General features: G+C 36.7%; 1 protein-coding gene across 4 annotated transcripts; it reads left to right on the top strand.

Moving 5' to 3' along the window:
* The first annotated feature begins 1,118 nt into the window (after positions 1 to 1,118).
* PBK (PDZ binding kinase) lies at positions 1,119 to 26,357 on the top strand. 4 transcript variants are annotated; one of them, XM_004775121.3, is made up of 8 exons: positions 1,119 to 1,275; positions 7,039 to 7,116; positions 11,366 to 11,459; positions 15,782 to 15,924; positions 16,428 to 16,597; positions 18,276 to 18,405; positions 24,756 to 24,929; positions 25,416 to 26,357. In XM_004775121.3, the coding sequence occupies exons 2-8, from the start codon at positions 7,059 to 7,061 to the stop codon at positions 25,613 to 25,615; spliced, it is 969 nt and encodes a 322-aa protein (XP_004775178.1). In that variant the 5' UTR covers positions 1,119 to 1,275; positions 7,039 to 7,058; the 3' UTR covers positions 25,616 to 26,357. The 4 variants fall into 4 exon arrangements, with proteins under 4 accessions (XP_004775178.1, XP_004775179.1, XP_012902621.2 ...); XM_004775122.3 differs by having other exon boundaries at positions 1,127 to 1,280; XM_013047167.2 differs by lacking the exon at positions 1,119 to 1,275 and adding an exon at positions 6,649 to 6,723.
* The last annotated feature ends 250 nt before the right edge of the window (positions 26,358 to 26,607 follow it).

The following is a 26,607-nucleotide window of genomic DNA, read 5'->3' as shown; positions in this document are numbered from 1 at the left end:
GATGCCCAAATGAGAAGGCGCTGGAGGTGGAGGGGTGGGTGTGTGTGTGTCTCAGTGTGTATGCATGTGTATGTGTTGGAAGAGATTTTGAGTACATTTGTTAAAGAGGAAGTCTAAGCTCAACATGGGTTCAAATTCTGATCCTACCGCTTACTAGCTCTGTGACTTTAGGTAAATGACCCTTTCTGTACCATAGAGTCCTCATTTGAAAAATGGAGTTTATAAAATGAGGGTTGCTGGAGGGGAGGTGGGTGAGGGATAGAATAACTGGGTGATAGGCATTAAGGAGGGCACATGATGGAATGAGCACTGTGTCTTATGCAACTGATGAATCGCGAAACTCCACCTCTGAAACTAATAATACACTACATGTTAATTAATTGATTTTAAATTAAAAAAAAGAAAGATGGGGTTTATGATCATAATAACCTACAAAATAGTCTTTTTTTGTATTATATTGTGTGCATATGCGTGTGTGTGTTTTCTTAGGGCATTTCCTCACCCTCCCCTTCTCCCACCCCATAGAGTCCAAGCTCCTCCTGAGCAGGTCATTCTATGACTTGATCATCTTTGTGCCTCTTGTATAACTACTATAGTCCATACCATGCAGTGGACAGTCAACACACACTTCGCCAATGGTAGTGCCCTCCCAATGATGCTCTAGAAAGAGATAAACAAATTGAATGTGGTAATCGCAAGAGTTAGCAAAATTTCAAAGTATGTTTGTCTTCGTAGCCAAAAATGATTGTTACTCTAGATTAATGCGTTTTTAGAGTGTGTCAAGGCCAAATCAATCTCTAATAAAATTTATATAATCATCATTACACATTTTAAGAACGGGGTTCGTAATTGGGGAAGAATTTCGGCCTTAAGATAGAACTCTTTTTAACCGAAGTTGTCCCTCTGAATGGCTGACAGGATGTGTAAAAATCAGTTTGTCTTTTCTTTCTTTCGTTTGTCTTCAAGGCGTCGGCATTTGATAGTAAGATGGAATGGCTGAGATAGGAAAAGCCAGCGGGGGGCGGGGGGAGGAGGAATGCCGAGAACGACGAATACGGTTTGTTATGTCCTTCGTGCCGCCCCGTAGTTCGCCGCCGTGCAAGGGCGGCGCGCGCGGTTTTGAAAGCGGGGAGGGTCCGGTCCCAACGACTGTTACGGAGTGCTCGTGTCGGCGGGTGGCGGGCCCTGAGGCAGCCCGCGGTTGTGCTGAGGGCCACTCGGGATCCGTTTTCAAGACAGCCTTAGCCTGGACCGCTCCACCCCGGCGCGGTTGCGGTAAGGTGGGCTTTGGTGGACCCCCTAACCGCGCGTGGGCCGGGCTTGGGGCAGAGCCCCCGCACCCCCTGGAGCCGCGGTCTCTGTGTTTGCTTGGTGACAGCTCGGGGCCCAGAGGGAAAGGTGACGTTGGGAATGTGGCGTTCAACGGGGAATTTCCTTAGGAAAAGTGTTTTCGACCCAAACCCGCGTGTGCATCTGAATCGCAGGGTAGGGTGGGGATTTCAAGAAAGAAATTGCCCTTTCCTCGAAGTAAAGCCTAACAGTCTGTACTGTTTATGGAAGATCCGTAGGACAAGACCAAGGATCTAGCGGGTTGCCCTTATTTTACGGTTGGTTTCACAGACAGACGCCGAGAGGCCCGGGTCTCTGCTCTAGGCGAGACCCCAGGGTTTAGGGACCTCTTAGATGCACCAGATCCGGACACAGGCTTGCGCTTGGTGGGAACGCTGGTTTCTTACCGCCGCCCAGTGAATCTCAGTTCCAGCTCTTAGGGGCGGCTGGAATTGGTGAGGGATTTCTGGTGGAAACAGAGAGGGTAGGGCTTGAAAAAGAGGGTTCTTGAGAAAGCACGCTTCCCTTCTTTGAACTTCACGTCTAATGTTGCTTCCAGTTTTCAGGTGAGGTGACTGAGCTAGTGGAAGAAGGATTTTAACTACTAGCCTTCTGGAAGCTCCTGGATGGGGGGTGGGAGGGAGCAGACGGGGTGGGTAAACGGTTTGTGCTTCTACCTCCAGGAAGCCCTGGGATGTAAAGCGTGCAGAACCTTAGAAATAATCCGATCAGAACTTTGCCTTTCTTTTTCAGGCTTCTTTCCCCCTCTATTTCCTTTTCTCATTATCGTTACCAATTCTGTATTTATGCTTTTTCTTTTTTCTTTGTTTCTTTTTTTTTCGTTGTTGTTGCCTGTCTATACACTTCAGTTCTGCCCACTAGTGTCCATGTGTTTAGTCCTACAGTGGCTTCACATACCAAAGTTATTGACATCTGATCCAATAGATCTTTTGATTAACTTGCTGAGCTCTGTTAATTCTTAAATATTGCTTCTTAAACAGTACTTGATTTAAAAAAATCTCCTAAATACTCCATAGACAATGAAATTTTGCCCACAGTCATAATACTTTCATTTCTAATGTATCGTCATGTAAGATATTCACAATTTAATGCTGCTACCTTTGTAAAAACCTTGTGATTCAGAACACTGTGGTTATTTAGCAATTTATATATAGAGAAAGAGATAGATCTATATGTATATAGATTACATATATCAAATCTGTGAGTTTGGACTAGTGGCTAGAAACCATCTTTCAGTTGCCTGAGGCCTGAACTATTTTGCCATAACAGAAGGTGCTCAGACAACCGTGAGATGGAGAGGGTGTAGTGTTTTTAGGTGCAAGTAGGCTGTAGTGGGAAGCGGGACTGAGTCCTCGAGTGTTCTAGAATGTAATATTAAAAGCCTTGTTTAAACTTAGATGTTTTTAGCTGGAGGAAGATTTTATGCTGCTTCTGAGGATCAGATCTTCTTTAAGCTGAGGGAAAGGGCAATGAGACTTAAAAGGCAGTAAAATTTCCAGGATACCTCACTTTGTGGGATTTTTTTGCATCCTAGTTTTCTGGCTCCTTGTCAGTTTACTCTTTTCTTCATCTCTCATGTTGAGATTCCTCAGAGTTCTGTGTTTCCTATCTTCACTTACTCCTTAGATGATCTTAACCAGTCTCTTGGCTTTAATACCATATGTATATACTGATATGCCACAAATTTATACCTTCAGATTGGATTCCAGACCTTTATCCAGCTGCCTATTTCACGTTTTTATTCAGGTGTCTAATCAGGTATTCAAAATTGACTTCCTGGGGCATCTGGGTGGCTCAGTTGGTTAAGCCGCTGCCTTTAGCTCAGGTAATGATCTCAGGGTCCTGGGATCGAGCCCTTCATCAGGCTCCCTCTCAGTGGAGATCCTGCTTCTCCCTCTGCCTCTGCCTGCTGCTCTGCCTACTTATGCTCTCTATCTCTCTGTCAAATAGATAAATAAAATCTTTAAAAAAAAAAAAAAGTTTAAAGAAAAAAAATGACTTCCTGATCTGAGTAATGGTACCTCTATTCTTTCAGTTGCTCAGTCTGAAAACTTGGAGCTGTCTTTGACTTTTCTCTCATTCCTAACAAAAATCCAAACATTAGGAATTCTTCTTGGTTCCAGATTCATAATACGTCTAGAACCCAACCATTTCTCACCATCTCTTTACTGCTACCATCCTGATCCAAACCACCATATCTCTCCTGGATTACTGCAATGTTGTGTCTGTCCTTGTTCCCCTTCTGTTAATAAACACAAGCGGGAGGGATCCTGTCGAAACACAACATGGAGTATATCATTCTTCCTTGTAAAACCCTCCAATATCTTCCTCTTTCTCAGCAAGAGCTGAAATCCTTACTGTGACGGATGTTCTATGAAGAAAAGATGAGGTCTTTGTGCCTTCAGTGCCGCACTTGGTTTGCTCTCATTGGTGCCCAATCTCTTTGACTTCATTTCTTTCTCCCTTTTGCTAGCCCTGCCCTCTTAGCTTTCCCTTGAATACTTTCAGCCTCAGGGCCTTTGTATTTACTACTTTTGTCCTGCAGATTTCCCCTAGATATTTGCATGGACTAGCTCCCTTACTTCTTTTAAACAACATCTCAAGGAGACCTCCCTTGACCACCCCAGTTCAAATTTCAAGCTCCTTCAAAGGAGCTCCTGTCTCACCTCACTGCTGTATATTTCCCCAGCCCCTATACCATTATCTTCTGTATTTGTCTTGTTTGTTTGGGTCTTGTTCACTGTTGGGTCTCCGGTGCCTAGAACAGTGCCTGGTGCATAATACATGTTCAATAAGTTTGTGTGTTGACTGAGTGAATGAAGAATGGCTTCTCATAGGTACATAGGAATCTTAGAAGCTCATTGAGTGCTCCTTCACAACTTCTTTTGAGGGCAAATGAATGAAGATGGAAGAAGGGCAATCAGAACCATATGGGGAAATTATTTCCCAAGTGGAAGTAGCTCCTCCAACCCCCTCTGTTAAAATGGTTTATCCTTCCTGAAAGACCTCAAATGTCCTCAAAAATGTGTTCGTTCCTTTTAGTCAAATGTTTCGCTTGATAAAATTAGGGTATTTTTGCACGAAGAGCAGATCTTTGGTGTTCAAAATTCAGGCAAATCTGAAAACAGTGGTGATTGTAACTAATTAAAAAAAAAAAACTTCTCATTAATAGACAATTAAAGGTAGGCCTTTGAGGTGATTTTTCTTGGCAGAGTTTTTAAAAATACTATTTATTAAGAGCTCTATTCAAAATTTAAACATATGTTCTCTCTACCTGCCAATTTTTATTTTATTTTATTATTATTTTTTAAATTCCAGTGTCATTTGCATGCAGTGTTATATTCATTTCAGGTGTACAATATAGTGATTCAACAGTTCTGTGTATTACTCAGTGCTCATCATAAGTGTACTCTTAATCCCCTTCACCTATTCCACCTATCTCATCCCTTCCTCTCTGGTAACCATTAGTTTGTTCTCTGTAGTTAAGAGTCTGTTTTTTGGTTTGTCTTTGTTTCACCACCTCCAGTTTGTTTTTGTTTTTGTTTTTTTTTTAAAGATTTTATTTATTTATTTGACAGACAGAGATCATAAGCAGGCAGAGAGGAAGGCAGAGAGAGGAGGAAGCAGGCTCCCCGCTGAGCAGAGAGCCCGGATGTGGGGCTCGATCCCAGGACCCTGAGATCATGACCTGAGCAGAAGACAGTGGCTTAACCCACTGAGCCACCCAGGTGCCCCTGTTTTGTTTTTTAAATTCCACATATGAGTGACATCATATGGTATTTTTCTTCACTTAGCATTATACTCTCTAGATCCATCCATGTTGTTGCAAACAACAAGGTTTCATTTTTTATAACTGAGTAATATTCCACTACATATTTGTACCACATCTTCTTTATCCATTCATCTACTGATGGACACTTGGGCTGCTTCCATAATTTGGCTATTATAAATAATGCTGCAGTAAACATTTGTGTGCATATATCCCTCTGAATTAGTGTTTGGTACTCTTTTTTTTTTTTTAAAGATTTATATATTTATTTGAAAGACAGAGGTCACAAGTAGGCAGAGAGGCAGGCAGAGACAGAGAGGGGGAAGCAGGCTCCCTGCTGAGCAGAGAGCCCGATGTGGGGCTCGATCCCAGGGCCCTGGGATCATGACCTGAGCCGAAGGCATAGGCTTTAACCCACTGAGCCACCCAGGCACCCAGTGTTTGGTATTCTTTGTGCAAATACCAAGTAGTGAGATTACTGGAAGATAGAATAGTTCTGTTTTCAGTTTTTTTGAGGAACCTCCATACTGTCTTCCACAGTGGCTGCACCAATTTGCATTCTCATCAACAGTGCATGAGAGTTCCTTTTTCTCCACATCTTCACCAACACATGTTGTTTCTTGTGGTTTTGATTTTGGCCATTCTGACAGGTGTGAGGTGATGTCTCACTGTGATTTTGATTTGCATTTCCCTGATGGGGTGATGTTGAGCATCTTTTCATGTGCCTCTTGGTCATCTGTTATGTCTTTGGAAAAATGTCTATTCAAGTCTTCTCATTTTTTAATTGGATTTTTTTATGTTCTTTATATATTTTGGATACAAACCCTTAATCTGCCTCCCAATTTTTTTAATAGGCAAACCAAACAATCTTATAGACATGTAGTGACAGTTTGCTTTACAATAAATCTAATATGAACCAAACTATTTTTAATAAAGAAAAAGTAATATTTAAAATTTTTATAAAAAAGGATTCTTTAACAGATGTATTACAGAAGAAATAAAAAGCTTGGATTAACTTGCTTGTATACACAGTATGTATATTTTTTGTTGATAAATAATTTTTATATAACTTTTTGAGATATATAATTCACATATTATTAAACTTACTCTCTGAAAATATATGATGCAGCAAGTTTAGGAATAGTCTGAATTAAGTATATTAAATCACTACCCAATTTTAGAACACTTTTATCATCACAAAAAGAAACCCCACACCCACCAGTAGTCACTCTGTGTTCTCCCTTCTCCCCCGCTCCTGTCAACTACTAATCTGTTTTCTGTCTGTGGATTTGTTTATTGTGGACATCTTCTGCAAATGGAATCATATATGTGGCCTCTTGTGTCCGGCTTCTTTCACTTAGCATAATCTTTTTAAGGTTCATTCATACTGTAGTATATATCAGGACTCCTCCTTATTACTGAATAATATTCTGTTGTGTATATTGTATGCCTTATTTTGTTTATTCATCATCTGATGAATACTTCTGCTTCTTCTTTTTGGCTGTTCTGAATAAATGCTGCTTGCACAGATGGTTTCTCTAAAATGTATGAAAGACCTGTTAACAATGACCCCCGGGAAGTGAGAGGGAAACTTTATGTACTAGGTGATTTTTATTTTTTAACCAAGTTCATATATAACTTTTTTTCCCCTAGTGTGTATATTACTTTTTAATAACACACAAGCATAAAAACCTAATAATTAATAGTATGACATTGGGTAAGTAGTTCTACTTCTCTAGGTCTCAGTGTTCTCATTGTAAATAAAATTGGACTAAATATTTGTCATGGTTTTTTTCAGTTCTCAGATTTTATGTTTATATGATAAAATGAGTTACAGTGTTACAGGGTTTTTTTCCTTCATGAATAAGAGTTGTAATCTGTATAACTGCAGTGTAATTTTCAATTTGTTTTCATCATAGGACCTAAAGTGTTTATTACAATGGAAGAAATCAATAATTTCAAGACACCAAGCAAAGTATCTGAAAAAAAGAAATCTGGTGAGATATAAAATCTTTTTTCATTGTTATTGCTATAGAAATGTCTTAGCATTATTAGAGTTTGATCCTTTAATTATTATTTATCATTATTAGAGTTTGATCCTTTAATTATTATTTATCATACACATACAATTTTAGCGTAAGTCCTCTTTGGAATGTTGATTTTAATAAGACTTGTTTTGTAGGCCAGGGTTTGGCCATCTAGTGGATAATTTTATTGATATTCTAACCGATTTAGAATGAAGTACTTTAGCTTTCCCCTTCTGGTACATGCAGTGCTCTTGTGGGGGAAGAATTTCTAAGGCAATTCAGTGAATAAAGGGTAATCTTTTCAACAACAACAACAAAAAGCTTTTGGATATTCATATGCAAATTGATCTCCACTTTAATCATACAAAAATGATTAAAATTATACATTTTCTGGAAGATAATTTAGGAGAAAATCTTATCTTGTTCATTTCTAGTATGTAGATTTTTGTGTACTGACTTTGTGTCCTGCAACTGTGCTGTCACTTCTTCTATTAGCTTTTTATGGGTTTCTTAGGCTATTACATACATAGTTGGTACTGTTGTAGATGAATATATGAAGATAGTGTTACTTTTTTTTTTTAACCAGTCTGTGTTAGTTTCTTTTTTTCTTTCCCTATTTCATTGGCTCTAGTATATTTTTTAATAGAAGAGGTGTGAATTAGACATACCTCCCTTGTTCCTAGTGAAGTTTTATGTTAGATGTAGGTTTTTCAGTTATCTTTTTTTTTTTTTTTAAAGATTTTATTTATTTATTTGACACAGAGAGAGAGAGATCACAAGTAGGCAAAGAGGCAGGCAGTGGGGAAGGGTGGAAGCAGGCTCCCAGTGCGGGACTCGAGCCCAGGACCCTGAGATCATGACCTGCACAGAAGGCAGAGGCTTAACCCACTGAGCCACCCAGGTGTCCTCAGTTATCCTTTATCAGGGAGAGGGATTTCCTTTTATTAGCCTTCATCAGGTTGAAGGTTATTATGAATGGATGTTGAACTTTGTCAAGAGCTTTTTCAGAATCCATTGAGATAGTTTGCTTGTTTTAGTCTTTAAATGTAACTTATGTTAATTTTCAAATGTTAAACCAACCTTTCATTCCTGGGGTAAAGTCAGTTTGCTCCTGGTGTATTTTATGTATTGTTTGATTCGGTATGCTAATATTTTCTGTGTTCATAAGGGATATTGGACTGTATAGTCTTTTATTTTTTTTGGAATGTCTTTCTGGTTTTGATATTAGCATATTTTATATTCATAAAGTATGATGGGGAGTGTTTCCTTCTCTTTCCTTGGAAAGTATATGTGGAGTTGATAATTTTTTTTTTCCTTAACTGGTTTTTCCTCTTCTACTGATAGTAAAGCCATGTATGTGGCCTGAAGTTTTCTCAGAAGGAAGATTTTAACAGTGACTTTACAAGGGCATAGGGATCTTCAAATTATCTATTTCTTCTGTATAAACTTTGCTAGTGTTTTTCAATAAAGTTTTTCACTTTAAAATTGTCAAATATACTGGCAAAATGTTATCTTTGATATTCTCTTTATTACCTTATGACCCTTCTAATGTCAGTTGGATCTGTAGTGATATCTCCTTTTTCATGTTTGATATTGGTATTTTACATTTTCTTTCTTGTCTTGAGGTTTATTTATTTTGGTGAACACTTCAGGCACTTGAAAAGTCATGCTGGGGTGCCTGGGTGGCTCAGTGGGTTGAGCCTCTGCCTTTGGCTTGGGTCGTGATCTTGGGGTCCTGGGGTTGGTCCCCACATCGGGCTCTCTGCTCGGCAGGGAACCTGCTTCCCCCTGCCCCCTGCCTACTTGTGATCTCTGTCAAATAAAAAAAAAAAGAGAGAGAGAAAAGGTCATGCTTTCTGCTGCGTAGGAGTACAGTGTTCCATGACTATCAATTAGGTCAAGTTGATTGTCTTAAGTTGTTTTGTTCAGGTCTTCTGTATCTCTACCAATTTTACTTATTCTGTTTTTGAGAGAGGTATCTCCAACCACAATTGTGGATTTACCTACTTTTTCCTTTGAGTGCTACAGTGATTGTTTATATATTTTGGAGCTTGTTATTAGATACTTTTACATTTAGGATGGTTATTTCTTTTGATGATTTACCACTTTACTATTATGAAATGTCTTTATCCAGTGTTGTACTCTTTGAAGTTCATTTTATGTGATATGTGTTCACTTTTATGTGATAAAACCAGTCCAGCTTTATTTTGATTACTGTTTGAATAGGATGTTTTCCAACTTTTTACTTTTAACTCATCTATGTTTTTATATTTAAAGTGAGTTTATAATAGATAGCAGATAATTATGTCTTGTTTTGTTTTTATCCATTCTGACAATTTCTGCCTTTAATTGGACTGTTCAGTCATTAGCCACATGTGGTGATTTAAATTTAGGTTCAAATGAATTAAAAATAAAATTACAAAATTAGTTCCTTAGTTGTACTAGCTACTTTTCAAGTGCTCAGTAACTACATGTGGCCAGTGACTACCATACTGGAAAACACAGATATAGAACATTTCCATCATGACAAAATTCTACTGGACAACAGTATTTAGACAGCCTTTAATGTAATTCTCTGTGGTTGGATCAAATCTATTATTTTGCCATTGTCCCAAAATTTGCTGATTATTTCTTTTTTTTTTTTTTTATATATTTTTTCTGTACTTCATTTTTGGTAGTTTTTGTTGCTTTGTCTTAAAATTTAGTTACCTTCTTCTCTAGATGCATCTCTAACAGCATCTCTAGATGCTCTAATTCTTATCCATTGTCTTTTTTATTTCTTGTAGTTCCATTAGAAGCTTTTTTACATCTTTTTTTTATTGTTACACTCACATTTTCCTTTACATTATTGAGCATATTTTTAAGATTTCTATTTTAAGGTTCTTACCTCCTAATTCTACATCACTGTCATTTTATGGTATATTGCCATTGGTTTATTTTTCTCCTGGTGTGGGTCATATTTCTTCTTTCATGCCTGGTGGTTCTTTTATTGGCTGCTGGATATTTTACATTGTCGAGTGCTAGATTTCGTTATTCCTTGGAGGACTGTGTGGTTTTGTGATGGTCCAGTTAACATTACCTGCACATTAGCTTGTTTTTTTTGAGGTTTGCTTTTAAGCTTTATTGTAAACCTTTTCCTTGGGTTACAATTTAGCTGGACTGTTTAGAGGACTTTATTCAATGCCCTGGGTATTAACTGAGTTACCACACCCTGGCTGTTGGTAACTGAACCATTCCTGGACCCGTGTGCTCTCTGAGAGCTGTTTAGTCTACTGTTTACACTTGGTGTCTTCCCTGATTTGGCAGGGGGTGGGTCTGGGGGTCTATCCATTGGATGTGCTTATAACCAACACTGAAAAGAGGGAGACCTCTTTCAGGTCTCTGGAGCTTTTTCTCTCCTTTTGTGGCTCCCTATAGTTCTCTACTCCACAAATTCTAGCTACTTAGGTCTCTTGGACTTCTGATCTCTGTCTCCTGAGTTTGACAAGACTTCTGGGCTGTGTTTCTTTGCACTGCAGCCCAGAAACTGCCTTAAAACAGCAAGTTAGGGCTATGATAGGACTCACATCATTGTTTCTCTTCACTCAGAGTTCACAACCCTGCTCTGCCTGTCGTCAAATGTCTGAAAACTTACATTTTGTCAAGTGTTTTAGTTATTCATGGCAAGAAGGCTGTTCATTTGTTCCATGAACAAAAGTAGAACTCCTCAATATCATCTTCTTTAATGACTACATAAAGCTCTGCAATACAGATAGAGTGTAATTATGACTCTAATGATGCCTACTTAGGCTTTTGTTTTTTTGCAGTCACAAAATCAAATACCAATATTCAAATACATATGTGTGCATGCATGTGTGTGTATGATGTCTGCACACATGCTGTAGTACACAGTTGGCAAACAACATACAGTAATAGTTTAGGCTTTGTGGGCCACATAGGGACTCTGTGGATTATTATTATTTGTTTTTTAACAACACTTTTATAATCTAAGAACAAATCTTAGCTTGTGAGCCAAACGAAAATAGGCTGTTTGCTGACCCGTGCTTCGGTGTTACTGTAAGACAGGGCCTCAAAAGTAGATTTGGTCAAAGGGTTTCCACTTAAAATTAGGGTAGTTAGTATCAAATTGCTCTCTAGAAGACTATGCCAATTTATGCTTTAGTTGAGGTCTTTTCAAATACTCATTTTATATTTTTTTATTTCTCTTTCTGACATTTAGCATTATGTTCAACTCCATGTATAAATATTCCTGCCTCTCCATTTATGCAGAAGCTTGGCTTTGGCACTGGGGTAAACGTCTACCTTATGAAAAGGTGAGTATAACATTCCACATTAAACTTTTCACATGGAACCCTAGTTGCCCTGTAATTGAAGACAAAAAGGAAGATGAAAATTCAAATATTTTGATCTCAGATATGTTCCTGGTCTTATCTGACTGCTATATTCCTGTCTTAGAAGCCTTTTATAACTTTGCCAGAGTTTTGTCTGGTTAACTTTTCTCTTACCTTCCTACTGATAGATTATTAAAGGAGAAGGAATTTGCTCAGTGAGGAGTCTGCTTCTCCCTCTCTGCTGCTCCCTCTGCTTGTGCTCTCTTGCTCACACACACACAATCTCTTTCTCTATTAAATAAATAAATTAAAACCTTAAAAAAAAGGGTATACGCTTGATTTTAAAGTAGGAAAATAGTGTTAAAAGAAGAGTGAAATTATAGGTGTCAATAAACATTTTTTTAAAGTTGTTTCTTATATCCATTACTCTGTACTTTTATTTATTAAGTGGCAAATAACTTAAGTCAATATATATTCCTCATTGCGTTCTTGGAATCAGGCTGACTACCAGCATATTGTTAGCTTTATCTAGGTTTATATTGTTTCCAAATAGAAATGCTTTCTTCAATAAAAAAGGTAATGAATTGAGACTAGCATAGCAATTATTTTACTAAATGGCTATTCTTGAATATTTGTAGTTTAAACACCCCCTTAGTGTGTTCTTGTGCTATTTGTTTTTTAGACCTTCATTTTTTTAGTGCCTAAAAGCTTGTTATTTTGAAAGAAAAAATTCTCACAGATTTATGGCTAGTCTTATTTTCCCCTCCCTTTAAAATAATATCCTTAAATGTAAAATGTGTCTTACCAACAAAGTTCTACTGTAGGCAAGACTTAATTAGAAAACTTTACATTGTTGATACTGACAATAGTAGTCACCTACTGACCTACCACTCCTCCTAACATAGCCCTGTGCACCCGGGATTTTTTTTTTAACTGGTAGAGATTTCCTTCACTTCTCTGGTGAATTGGGCTCTCTGTTTTTCTGTATCTTCTTGGTTTATATTTTATTTTGACTGAGGGCACGTAGTAGCTCCCCATTGAAAGACGTACAGGAAATAACTTTTTTGCAAATCTGCATTTATGAATATGTTTTCATTTTACTCTCATTCTTGAATGGGCCTTTTTGTTTTTCTGAGTCAGAATTCTTATTTGGAAATAATTTTCCTCTAGAATTTTGAGGTCATTGTTCCATTGTTTACTAGCCTGTAGTGTTACTATTGAGATTTCTGAAGCCTTTCTGATTGCTGCTGCTTTTTATGTAATCTGGTTTAGGTTATTTGTCCCTCCCACTGTCCTGGAACCTCGTATGATCTTCTGTTTGTCACCATGTTCTGAAATTTCACAATGAGATACATGGGTGTGGGCCTTCTGGAATCTGAAAATTCTTACTTTTAAATCTTTGGAAATTATTTTTTAAATTACTTTGTTGATAATTTTCATCCCCATTATTCTCCTCTCTATCTGGAATTCCTATTATTCTTTTTTGGGTGCAGGGCTCATTTTCTTTTTGCTCTGATTTCTGGGAGCTTTCTCCAACAACTTCATCTTCTGATACTTCTATTTTTTCATTTTTGTCTGTTTTGTTTTTCATTAATTATCTTAACATTTTGCATTTTCAGTTGGCATCCTGTCTTTTGAGGGTGCTATAAGTGCTCTCCATCCTGGTCTGGATGTTAATAAACCGGTATAACACATGTGAAAACACATTCAGCATTTAATATGCATATGGTCATGGATTACTCTTCCCGTGTGCTTCACGAGTTCTCAACTATGGCAGTAAACCTCAGGCTAAAGTTCTCTGCTTTAACCCTTCCAAAGTGGGTCTCCAGTGTTCAGAAGCTGGGGGAATAGCTGGGCAGCTGATGCAGAATCGGGGAGGGTGTGTCTAGAAATTCACCTGTTTTTAAGTGACTTTCAAGAAGGTCAGTAGGCCTGTTTAGTCTGTTACTGTCATGGGCTTCCCCATGCTCTTCTAAGCTTCCGAAAGTATGTTGTTGTCTCCTTTTCATTATTTCTATCCCTCTCATTGGGTATCGGTCTTAAAATACCCATTTTCTCTTATTTTAATGGGGCTTGGGACAGATCGTAATTAATTGTGTATGTATAAGCTAGAAATCTATATTTTTAACCAAGAAGTCTATTTTTTATGTTAAATCAAATTTAGATTCCTAGATTAACTTAGTTGTGACACATTATTATTTTTTAATAAACCTGATGAATTCATTTTGCTATTTAAGATTTTTATGTCTGTGAAATTGGTTTGTGATTTTTCTTTTTCTGTTGTCCTTATTTGATTTATTAAGGTTATGCTAGATTCATAGCCCCCTTTCTTTCTATTCCCTGGAACAATTTGTGTAAGATGGAATGATAGGTTCCTTGAAAGTTTAGTAAACTGACCTGTAAAATTATTTAGGCTTTGTATTTTTTATGGGAATATTTTAAACTCTTGATTACATTTTCTCTTTTGTCAGGTTTCTTAGATTTTTCTAAGAATTTGTCCATTTTGTCCTTTAAATTATTGGGGTAAAAGTTTTAGTATTTATTCACTTATAATTTTTATCTCTGAGAAATCTGTGGTTATGTCTCTATTTTTGTTGGCAATATTATTTGGGTCTCATTTTTTCCCTTGTGCAATCTCATTTTAAAACTCTGCCTGTTTTGTCTTTTCAATGAATCAATTTTTAGCTTGGCAAAATATTTTATTCAGATTTCATAAATATGTTCTTTTTTTTTTTTAAGATTTTATTTATTTATTTAACAGACAGAGATCAGAAGTAGGCAGAGAGAGAGGGAGGAAGGCAGGCTCCCCACTGAGCAGAGAGCCCGATGCGGGGCTCGATCCCAGGACCCTGAGATCATGACCTGAGCAGAAGGCAGAGGCCTAACCCACTGAGCCACCCAGGCGCCCCCATAAATATGTTCTTGATGTTCGGTAGATTCAGATATGTTGTGGAAAAGGTGAAGATGGATTTGTTCACTGAATTCTAAATCTTCAGAAGCTGAGGGGTACACTTTGAAATTTGAAAAATATATTTTTCATAATAAAATCACATGGAAGAGGTCATCCTTAAATGCTATTGTTATCTAAAACTGGAGGTTTAAGAATACTTTGGATAGACTTATGATAGATAGATGGATGTGAATTAAGAAATCTAGTCATCCTTTGAGTGCATGTTTTTTGATTTAAAAAAAAAAAGATCCTGCAATCATGGAGCCATGTTCATGAGTTAGTAAAAAACAGTGGATTCCTGATTCTTTGTTTAGTCTGTTTTATCTTCTTATGGTAAAATGCTTTATCTCTAACTTTCGAGGCTCTTTTATTAGCTTTCCTGCCCATATGCTGCATACACTTTTTCCTTCTTAATTTGCTGTTGTCCCATGAATAACTACCTACTTTATCAGGTAACTTTTCCCTGACTTTGTTCCACCTGTTTTCCCCTTAAATATTCTGAAAATGACTGACGCTTCTTAGAAAACAGACAGTTTATGTTTTTTCTCATTTGTGTTTATTATCTCCTTACGCTTGTGTCTTTGAGTATATGGTGGAAGGTATTGGACAGATCGGTTACGGTGGAGGCACAATATTTGTCAGTGAAGAGCAGTCTGTTACTCTTTGCACAATTATATATGGGCCAAATGTTTCTCATACATCTCTTCTTTAAACTTCTTGAATAGTAGTCTTTATTACTTAGCATTCTATAACTTACCTCTGGTACATATAGTTAAATGTTTGATAAGTAGTTGGTAGTCTGACATGCTGAAATGGAAAAAATTAGAAAATAGTATAATAATTTTGAAGTTTAGAATTTATAATGTTCATCTTTTTCCTTTTAGTTGTCTCTTTTTAACCCCTCCCTTTCAGCAATGGATATCAGACTTCTCTTGTAACTAATAGATATATGAGCTATATATCTTCCAATTAAAAAGAATATGTAGCAGAGGTGCTGATAATCAAAAATACTTTATTTTAAAATTTTTTTAAAGATTTATTTATTTGAGAAAGAGCGTGCATGGAGGTGGGGGATGGTGAGAGGGAGAGAGAGTCCTGAGTAGACAGTGCACTGAGCACAGAACCAATGCAGGGCTCGATCTCATGACCCTGAGATCATAACCTGAACTGAAACCAAGAGTTGGATGCTTCAGTGACTGAGCCACCCAGGTGTCCCAGGAGTCAAAAATATTTGTAAAAAATTTTTAAACAAATTATTATTGAACCCTTTCTAAAATCTGAATGTTCTTGTTAGTCATTTGAAATGCATTATGTTATTATTGTTTCCATACATTGTTTGATTATTTTTTTTAAGATCTCCCAGAGGTTTGTCTCATTCTCCTTGGGCTGTGAAAAAGATTAACCCTAGATGTAATGATCATTATCAAAGTATGTATCAAAAGAGACTCATAGATGAAGCTAAGATTTTGAAAAACCTCCATCATCCAAACATTGTAGGTAAGTTTAAATTTATCTTGAAGTAGTGCATGTGTTTATTCAGAAACAGTTTATACAGTCTCTTGACCAGTCAAAATGAAGGTGGTGATGGAGTTTGGCAAGAACCAGATTATTGTGAATGTTCTAAAATAAGAATTATATTTTTAGATGCTTATGTATTTTTAAAATTTAATGGGACTAGATATACTCATTATGATGCTGGCACTGTAGAGAATTCAGGAATATAAAATGACCTTCACTTAGATAATTTCCTTACTTTCATCTTTAATGTAAATAAGACTAGTGAAACCATTATATTTAGGGAGGCATAGAACATTTAAAAATATTTTAATTTGTGTTACTATTGGCAAACACTGAAGTCATTTTACATTGTATCTACTGAACGAACTTTATAAATAATTGTTTCATTGTATTTTGTCAGTTTCCAATCACATCACTGTAAAAAAACTTAAATACTGTTATTTTTTCCTATTCCTGTAAGAAAATGTCCTGTTTTCTTTAAGGTTATCGTGCTTTCACTGAAGCCAGTGATGGCAGTCTTTGTCTTGCTATGGAATATGGAGGTGAAAAGTCTCTAAATGACTTAATAGAAGAACGAAATAAAGACAGCCAAGATCCTTTTCCAGCAGCCGTAATTTTAAAAGTTGCTTTGAACATGGCGAGAGGGTTAAAGGTAAGCAGGCCATTATGTTTGTTTGGTTCCCCCCCTCCCAAAGATTTTACTTATTTATTTATTTGACAGAGAGAGAGAGAGAGAGAGATCACAAGCAGGTAGAGAGTCAGGCAGAGAGAGAGGGGGAAGCAGGCTCCCTGCTGACCAGGGATTCTGAGCAGATGCGGGGGCTCAATCCCAGGACCCTGAGATCATGACCTGAGCCGAAGGCAGTGGCTTAATCCACTGAGCCACCCAGGCGCCCCAGCAGGCCATTATATTTTAAATGGCTTTTGTGGAACATAAAAGAACTATCTTACATACCTAATTACAAGGTGGGATTTTTTTTTTTTCCCCAAAAGAAGTAGATGTGCTAAGTGAAAGTCTTCATCCACTCATACTGCAGCTAGCAGGGCTTCCTTATCTTGATGAGCAGAGTATTGTTTGAGGCCTTTACAGAGCCTGAAATAATCCAAGTCAGGTAGTTTTGTTTATAGAGATCATATGTTAGGTTTGGTTAAAAGGATTAATCAGTTTAACACAAATTTAGTAATTATTCCTGGGGGGGTGTGGATAACCTAATCCTCTGTGGATGTAAACAAACCTCTTAAAGATTGCTTTGTGAGATGTTAAGTTTTGGATATCAATATACATCTATAAGTCAAGTGAAAAAAAAAAAGCTCTTTTAGTGTTGTCAGATAAATTGTTGTGCCTTTGAATACATACAACAAAAGGAAAAGAATTTGTTATGGTAGGTAACCGAACAGGAGAAACGGCAGCTTGGGAACACTGTTGGATGACTGGAAAGTGGAGCATGTATTGGTGTTGACGTCAAAGTTGCATGTTAAGAGTTCATATAAAATTGACTTGTGAAATATGAAACTGCATAAAAGCAGTATTTCTAAGTACATATTTTCATATGTATGTAGAAAAACTGATTTTAAATGGATAGGATAAGCTAAATTAATCATTTGAATTATTTAATAAATAACTTTATGTATGGATAGTAGAATTAATAAATTTCACTATAAATATATTTGAGTATACTCAATTTATGATCAACATTTAAATTAAGCACAGTAGGTGTTCGAAAGTATATACCAAAATTGTCTCTGCACTAGTTTCAAGCAGCTCACAGAGTAGTTGCTCAAATGCTGATGAATGAACAAATAAGAGTTTGGCAGGATTATTTTTGATTATGGGTGAGTATCATTACTAAGGGTTAATGTGTAAAATAAACTCTTAGTCTTAGATGATATTTCTGCTTCCTCTTCTTGTTGTAACTAATGCCCTTATCTGCATCATCTTGACAACTTGTTTGTGAAAAATGTGCCTCATTTTGAAGATTCCAAATTCATTTCTAAAACTTACTAGTCTCAAATAGAATTGTGATATATTTTTAAAGTCACAGTATCCCCTTTTGCTGTAAAAGTATGAAATGCATTTGAAAAGGAAAAGTTAGCTTATCTATAAACAGACATTGATTTCCAAAGCCGCCTTATGTCTGCTCAGTATGGCAGACTGGAGTAACCTGGGATGTTCTCTTGTCTGACTTTGAGTAATCTGAAATGATGGACAGATCGCCCTGCATGTAGTTCAGGAAGGGAGTTCAGTTGTTTTTTTGTATTTGAAAGTTATCATATATATTTTTATCAGTTTATGTGTTTGCTCAGATGTGTTAAATTTCCCACTATTTTAGTATCTACACCAAGAAAAGAAACTGCTTCATGGAGATATAAAGTCTTCAAATGTTGTCATTAAAGGTGATTTTGAAACAATTAAAATCTGTGATGTAGGAGTCTCTCTACCATTGGATGAAAATATGACTGGTAAGTAGTGTTTGAATTTTTATTATTTTTTTTAAACGATTTTATTTATTTATTTGAGAGAGAGCGCACAAATAGCCGGTAGGGAGAGGGCGAAGCAGACTCCCTGGGGGCTCTGTCCCAGGACCCTGGGATCATGACCTGAGCAGAAAGCAGAACCTTAACCTGACTGAGCCACAAAGGCGCCCCAGTAATATTTGAATTTTTAAATGTTATTCTTATGCAGTTTTTAAATTTCTTATTTTTATGTATTTTAATAGATAAGCTTATGTACTTCACAAATCAAAAACCATGTATAAAAAGTATACAGTAAACAGTATCCTTCCTTTCCTCTCTTCCACTTAGCCTCCAGCGCCCCCCCACTATACCCATAATGTAAATTATTTCATTTTTATTAACATCTACTTTAACCAAAGGTGACTTTAGGAACTATTTCTAACCAGGATTGGGATTTTTATGTGGTAAAAGATCTGAGACTAGAAAACAAAGTTTTCTTTTAATAAGGTTTTATAAAGGAATTCATTTAGTGACAAGATTGGAGAAACTGGTAGAAACGGGGTAGAAGTAGGAAAGTGGGGTGCTACTAAAGGCCTTCTGCTTCTTGTCCCTTGGCCTGTCTCTCTACTCATTCTTTTCACTCTAATATAAATACATCCTCAGAGAATTTAAGATCTCGGTGAGAACCAAAAGCCAGCCTTGTAAAGAAAGCCTTTGCTTTCAACATGTTATTTAATAAATAACATTTAAATTTGCTTCTTGATATGAATATAAGATTAACGAATGCTGTTAAGAACTTTTGCACACTTTAATTTCTAACTAAGGGAAAATAATCTATGAGTTAGGTTGAAGGAAAAAACCAAGATGAATAGAGCAACTTTATACAGATGTCTGTAATCATTCGTGAAGGTAGGCCTATTACAAGCCTTTAGGCTACATAACTGCTGCAGAGTTGAAACTTTCAAATATTAAAGGAGAAATTGTGAAACAGTAACAGTAAAAATAAGATTTTTTTTTAGCATAATTTTCTCAGTTCTTAATAGAACAGATAGACAAAACTAAGATGTAGAAGTGCTGAGTAGATAATAAGGTCATTCTCTATGCGTCCAAGTATTTATTAAAATTGAACATAAATTATAAGAGAAAACCTCAGATTACAAAAAATGGAAGTATTGCATGGAGTTCTGGGTGTGGTGCATAAACAATGAATTTTGGAACACTGAAAAAAAAATTTAAAATAATAGTATAAGTGGCCTAATGGTTGACAGTCATTATGTCAGTTAGCACTAAAAATCTAGAAATTAATGACACGATTAGAAACAAAACACCTGCATTTTTTAGGAATTCAAAATATTTGTAAATAATTCTTACCTGAAATCAAATTCCACCTACATAAATGTTTACAAAATGAGGAGAATGTAACGACAAACCAAAACCTATTTGATATTGTCAACACTACACAGATTAAAACATTTTCATTATTTAATCTTTATGAAATTAAGTTTGAGTATTCAGCTCTCATCAGAAAAAAAAAAATGAAGCCCTAAAAAACAGAAAGCAGAAAGTGAATGAATTAAAAAACCCATAAATTCTGCATTATCCCAATATGATCTATTTTATTTTAGAATGTGTCAAAGTTCATAGTTTATAAACATGTAATACAGTTCATAAACATATTAACAGTTCATCCTTGATATATGTTCAAACGAGCCAGGAAAATTCTATGAAAGAATGACCCGTAGGAATTTTCCCAAGGAGATGTTAAGAAGTATTATAAAGCCACAGTAATTAAAGCAGTGATACTCATGAGAAAATAGGCAGAAAAATATAAAGTCAGGTATTCCCAAATATATCAAATTTGTTATAATAAAAGTGACAATTTAGTATTAGTGGGAAAGAGGTGGTTGAGTCAATAAATGATGATGTCTGGATGTTTTAGAAAAATAAAGCTGTTTTCCATACTCACGCTCATCCTCATAGATTGAGGATGTAAAAAAAAAAAAGTGGAAAAAATTGTAAGTAAATATTTCCTAAATATTGGGATTAAGAAGGACCAAAGTTAGATACAATTTTTAAAAAAGCCATGACTATGAAGAATTCTTTAACAAATTTCTCAATGCTACTACGAGTGATAGGATAGCTTTAACGTGTACTCTCATACGCGATGTAGAAGTACGATTGGTGTACCATTCAGGTTAGGCTAAGTTGTGCTTTGGCGGCAAACCCTCAAAAACTCAGCGGCATCAACAACCAAGGCTTTTTCAGGCTGCACGTCCAGATGGCTGCATTCCACGCATGCTCACTTGAGGACCTAAGGTGCTCGAACATCCATTGTATGGAATATTGTCATCATTGTATGTATGGAGGGTAAAAAAGGCTCTATGTGTGCACTGCAGTAGATACTAGCTACATCTTGCTATTTAAATTAATATTTTAACATTTTAAACAATTCCGTTCGCAGCCCACCCACCCACTTTGCAAGCGCTCAGTAGCTATGTATGGTTACTGGCTACCATACTGGACAAGGCAGATATGGGGCATTTCTATTGTCACAGAAAGTTCTGTTGGAAAGTGCTGCCCTAGAAAGTCTTGCGTTAACAGATACTCAAGATTAGAAATGACATAAGTCCCCTCTTTCACAACTCGCTGGCCAGGACCAGGCAGTTGGCTCCATCTGAGCTTGACAGGCCAGAGAGTGCAATCCTGCCATGTGTCCTGAGGGGAGAGAGTATGAACTACTTGATGAACAGCACTGGTAACTGCTACACTGGGCAATTTGGAAAGGGGTATTTTTTTAAAGAAGAAAACCCTTTCAAAATGCCCTTTGATCCTATAATTCATTCCCAAGAACGTATTCCAAAAGAAATAATTGGGCAGAGTAGGTATTTTTTTTTTAGAGTAAGTATTTTTATTTTATTTTATTTTTAAAGATTTTATTTATTTATTTGACAGACAGAGATCACAAGCAGGCAGAGAGGCAGGCAGAGAGAGAGGAGGAAGCAGGCTCCCCGCTGAGCAGAGAACCCGATGCAGGGCTCCATCCCAAGACCCTGAGATCATGACCTGAGCTGAAGGCAGAGGCTTAACCCTCTGAGCCACCCAGGTACCCCCAGAGTAGGTATTTTTAATAATGACCTGATATATTAACTTAGCAAAACCAAAGGAGACATAGGCTTATAGAGGAAATAGAATTGAGACAGAAAATCAAAACCCATGTAGCTTTAAAAGGAAAGCAGAAACAAAAACAATAACGATCCTGATAAAAATACGAATACTTGGAATTTTGGCTGACCCTCAGCCTCAGTCCATCCTGAGTAAACATAAACCTGGGTTTGTACTTCCTTGAGGGCATTTATTTTCAATAGATACTTTTAATTAAAATTTGGGCACCTGGGTGGCTCAGTGGGTTAAGCCTCTGTCTTCGGCTCAGGTCATGATCTCAGAATCCTAGGATTGAGTCCCGCATGGGGCTCTCTGCTCAGCGGAGAACCTGCTTCCCCCACTCTCTGCCTGCCTCTCTGCCTACTTGTGATGTCAAATAAATAAAATCTTTACAAAATAAAAAAATAAAATTTAAAAATTTGATCTGGCTTTCTCAAGAAAAAAAAAAATATTGGCAAGCTTGGGGGATGTGTCTGGGCAGCTCCTTTACTGGAACTCTCAGCTTCAGGAGACAATTTAAGGTTAGAGTGAGCCTAGCAGCTCTTAAAGCTGCTAGACCAGTCGTGCATTAAGAGAAGGCATTTTTCGTCTCTTGAGCAAAGGCTTTCTCTTTATGAGGAAGTTTAAAAATAACAGGTAATGGGGAAACAAAATTAATCTTTTTATACTTCATTGTTTCTGCACTAATTTGTGTTACAAAAATATGTTTCGTAGCAGAACAGACTGCAGAATTTTAAGTGAATGTCCATCAGTAAGGGATGATTTAATTTACTGTACCACCACACAATAGAATTTCATTAGAATTACATAGGTTTATATTTGTAGGAATGGTATGTCCAGATATATTAAGTGAAACGAACACATTCTAAAATAGCACTTAAATATATATGTATTAAGACAAGTTGGGAAAAAATACATCTAAATCTTTAAAACTTATTTTTATGTTTTGTATTTTAATAGGAGACATATTCATGTAGATTATACACAAGGTATTCTGTGACAAGCTCAAATTTTAACAATGGTTATCTCTAGATTGGTTGATTGATTTAGCAAATATTTTTGTATTGAGTGCAGTCGGGTATTGTGCTAGGTACTGTGAATATAGAGGTAAATGGATGGACACAGTTCTTACCCCTTCTTAAAGTTTTTATATGTATTTTTTAAATTAATGCATAGGTGACACATAATATTATGTTGGTTTCAGGTACGCAACAGTGACAAGTCTGTATGTTCTGTATGTTCTGCTGTGCTCACCATAAGTATAACTACACTTATCACCATACAGCGCTGTTACAGCACCATCTTTATTCCCTCTGCTGTGTCTTTCATCCCTGTGACTTATTCTTTCTATAACTGGAAATCTGTACCTCCCATTCCCTTTTACCCACTTTTCCCTCCCACTGGCAACTATCAGTTTGTTCTCTGAATTTATAGGTCTGTTTCTATGTTTTGTTTGTTCATTTGTTTTGTTTTTTAGATTTCACATATAAGTGAAATTATAGTATTTGTCTTTCTTAGAGTTAGTTCACTTAACATAATACCCTCTGGGTCCTTCCATGCTGTTGGAAATGGTGAGATCTCATTTTTTTTTAATGGCTCCATGATATTCCATTGTGTGTGTATGTGTGTACATACATATGTACACACACAGGCATATATGTACAAGTGTGTAAGCCACATCTTCTGTATCCATTCATCTATTGATGGACACTTGGGTTGCTTCTGGGTCTTGGCTGTTGTAAACAATGCTAGAGTAAACTGAGAGGGGCATATTTCTTTTTGAATTATTGTTTTCATTTCCTTTGGGTCAATACCAGTAGTAGAATTACTGGTCATATGGTAATTCTATTTTTAATTTTTTGAGGAACCCCCATACTCTCTTCTACAGTGACTATACCAGTTTGCATTCCCACCAGTAGTATACGAGAGTTCCTTTGCTCTACGTCCTCACCAACACTTGTTATTTCTTGTCTTTTTGATACCAGCTATTCTGACTGGTGTGAGGGGGTATCTTGTGAATTTGATTTGCAGTTTCCCCATGATGAGTGATGTTGAGCATCTTTTCATGTGCCCATTGGCTGTGTGTGTGTCATCTTTGGAAAAATGTTTGGATTCTCTTGCCATTTTTAATTAATAGTTTGGTTTTTTTATGTTGAGTTTTATGAGTCTTTATGTATTTTGGATACTTACCCTTATTAGATATATCATTTACAAATAATCTTCTTCCATTCAGTAAGTTGTCTTTTTGTTCTGTCGATGGTTTCCTTCACTGTACAAAAAAAGTATGTTGTTTTGGTGTAGTCCCAGTAGTTTATTTTTGCTTTTGTTTCCCTTGCCTGAGGAGACAGATCTAGAAAAATGTTGCTAAGGCCAATGTCAAAGATATTACTGCCTGTGTGTTCTTTTAGGAATTTTATGATTCCAGGTCTCACATGTAGGTCTTTAAGCCACTTTGAGTTTGTTTTTGTATAAGAAAGGGGTCCAGTTTCATTCTTCCGCATGTTGCTGTCCAGTTTTCCTAGTACCATATATTGATTGCTTCCTTTGTCATGGATTAATTAGCCATATAAGCATGGTTTCATTCTGGGCTCTGTTCTGTCCCTCAGTGTGTCTACTTTCGTGCCAGTACCGTACTGTTTTGATTACTAGAGCTTTGTAGTATATCTTGAAATCTGTAATTGTGGTATTTCCAGCTTTGTTTTTCTTTCTCAAGATTGCTTTGGCTATTTGAGGTCTTTTGTGGTATCTATATTCTATATTCCTGCCACTTCTTTTTTTTTTTTTTTTTTAAGAGAGGGGAGGGGCAGAAGGAGGGGGACAATCTGAAGAAGCTCCCTGCTGAATAGGGAGCCCCACTTGGGGCTTGATCCCTGGACCCTGAGATCATGGCCTGAGCTGAAGGCATGTCAGATCCTTAAATGACTGAGCCAGCCCCTCATGCACCCCAATTCCTGCCACCTTCTAAGAGAAATGCTGTTTCTCTACACCCTTGCCAACTGGCCGGCTTTTTGAATATTTTACAATTTGATAAGGAAAAAGTAATTCTTACTGAGATTGAGTGTATTTTCATGTTTATTACCTACATTTAGTAACCATTAAAACATTTATCCAGTTTTCTTTAGGTTGGTTGCCTTTCTTAGTGATTTCTAGTGTTTGCCCTAAAGACCGACATTCTTATGTTTTACTTGTTTCAGTGACTGACCCTGAGGCCTGTTACATTGGCACTGAGCCTTGGAAACCCAAAGAAGCTTTGGAAGAGAATGGGATTATTACTGACAAGGCAGATATATTTGCCTTTGGCCTGACTCTGTGGGAAATGATGACTTTGTCTATTCCACACATTAATCTCCCAGATGATGACGATGAAGGTATAACTACATATTTTTACTATAAACCCCAGTCTCTTCATTTTGAACTAAGATTAGCTGATAAAATTATATTTCATCTTTCTATTAAGTTAAAATTTAAAAGAGGAAGTTGTTTGATCTAGTGCATGAAATAATGGATTATATTAATGAGGACTAATTTGGCACGATCTCAGTTTAATCTCCTACAAATGAGAAATATGTTAATTGACAATAAATAGGGAGATAAATTGAGAAGATCCTGCAGAGCAGAAAGTTTCCTTGGAAACTCCCCTCGCCAGCAGAATTGGAGAGCTGTCATGTAGTAAGAAGGGAAGGGTTCATGACCTGTAAACCATGACGGTAGCTCATCTCTGCCATGGCTGGGTAATGGAAGAGACCACCTGTCTCCCAGGTGACGAGCTATTGTTTTGGAGGGTGAGTTTGAGCAGATGCTAAGATTTTCCATGACTTAGTGTTATTTTGTTTGTGTCAACTCCTCTTGAGCAGATCAAACTTTTGATGAAAGTGACTTTGATGATGAAGCATACTATGCAGCTCTGGGGACGAGGCCTCCTGTTAATATGGAAGAACTAGATGAAACGTACCAGAAAGTAATTGAACTCTTCTCTGTATGCACTAATGAAGATCCTAAAGATCGCCCTTCTGCCGCACACATTGTGGAAGCTTTGGAAATAGATGTCCAGTGATCCCCTCATTTTTGTGACTCCTGAGCTTTACTTTACATTGGCTCATGTATATAACTGTTCTGTTTAGTGTAATACATTATATAGTTACTATGATAAGCTGTAATTACTATACTTTTTGAAGTGACCAGCTTTAGGACCATGGCTCTTAGAACATTTAAACAATTATTTATATTTAACATGTTTACGATGGTAAGCATTTGAGATTGTAGAAGTTTTCTATTAAGTTTAAGAAACTAGCTACTTAAGTATGTGAATTTGTTTGTACAATTTAAAACACTAGCAATAACACAATACTATACACTCTATGTCTAACAATTTAGATTGAGTGACCATTACTTATATTAATTCCAAAAATTTATTTTAATGGATCTATTGAGATTAGCACTTTGCGCACTACAAAATAAGTCCATGTTTGCTTATTTTTTTAAACCATTAAACTTTTTCCTGGCCTTTTTGGCTGATGTGCTTATTACTAAATATGGTCACCAGAAGCTGAGAGAATGAGGCTCAAAAGACTGGCTCCTTGGGTATTTACAGGCATTTTTGGTTCAGGCTTGCCTTGCTCTCTTGGATCTCCCCAGGTCTTTCGCTTTTGCTTTAATTTATTAAATGTATTTTCTGCATGGAGATCCCTTTTTTATTTTTATTTAGTGATCTGTCTTAAGCATTTCATAGTTCCGGTGTAAGAACAATAAAATTTGAATAGGATGATATAGAATAAAGGAGACTTCAGTTACCAGAATTTGTCTTATTTTATACATAATTAATTTGAGTGTCATCATTAAATGTATTGAATGAATGTGAGTGAATGTGAGTTTCTTGTGGCCTATAAAACAAGGGTGATTTGGATCAGCAGTTTCTCTGCCACAGCCGCTGGGGCATTTTATCTTTTTTTAAGATTTTTTCATTTATTTGAGAGAGAGACAGTAAGGGGGTGGACGGAGGGAGAGGGAGAGATACTCTCCAGCAGACTTCCCGCTGAGCACAGAGCC

This window comes from Mustela putorius, unplaced genomic scaffold (assembly GCF_011764305.1).
Source record: "Mustela putorius furo isolate JIRA1106 unplaced genomic scaffold, ASM1176430v1.1 tig00000242_pilon_pilon_pilon, whole genome shotgun sequence".
NCBI lineage: Eukaryota > Metazoa > Chordata > Mammalia > Carnivora > Mustelidae > Mustela > Mustela putorius.
This window is presented reverse-complemented; position numbering and strand designations above follow the sequence as displayed.

Excerpts from the sequence above, each read along its gene's own strand:
- PBK (XM_013047167.2), top strand. The coding sequence starts at position 6,663 with ATGTATGAAAGACCTGTTAACAATGACCCCCGGGAAGTGAGAGGGAAA. Across the intron at positions 6,724-7,038 it reads AGGGAAACTTTATGTACTAG|GACCTAAAGTGTTTATTACA; the intron begins GTGATTTTTATT and ends TTTTCATCATAG. Across the intron at positions 24,930-25,415 it reads CCCAGATGATGACGATGAAG|ATCAAACTTTTGATGAAAGT; the intron begins GTATAACTACAT and ends CCTCTTGAGCAG.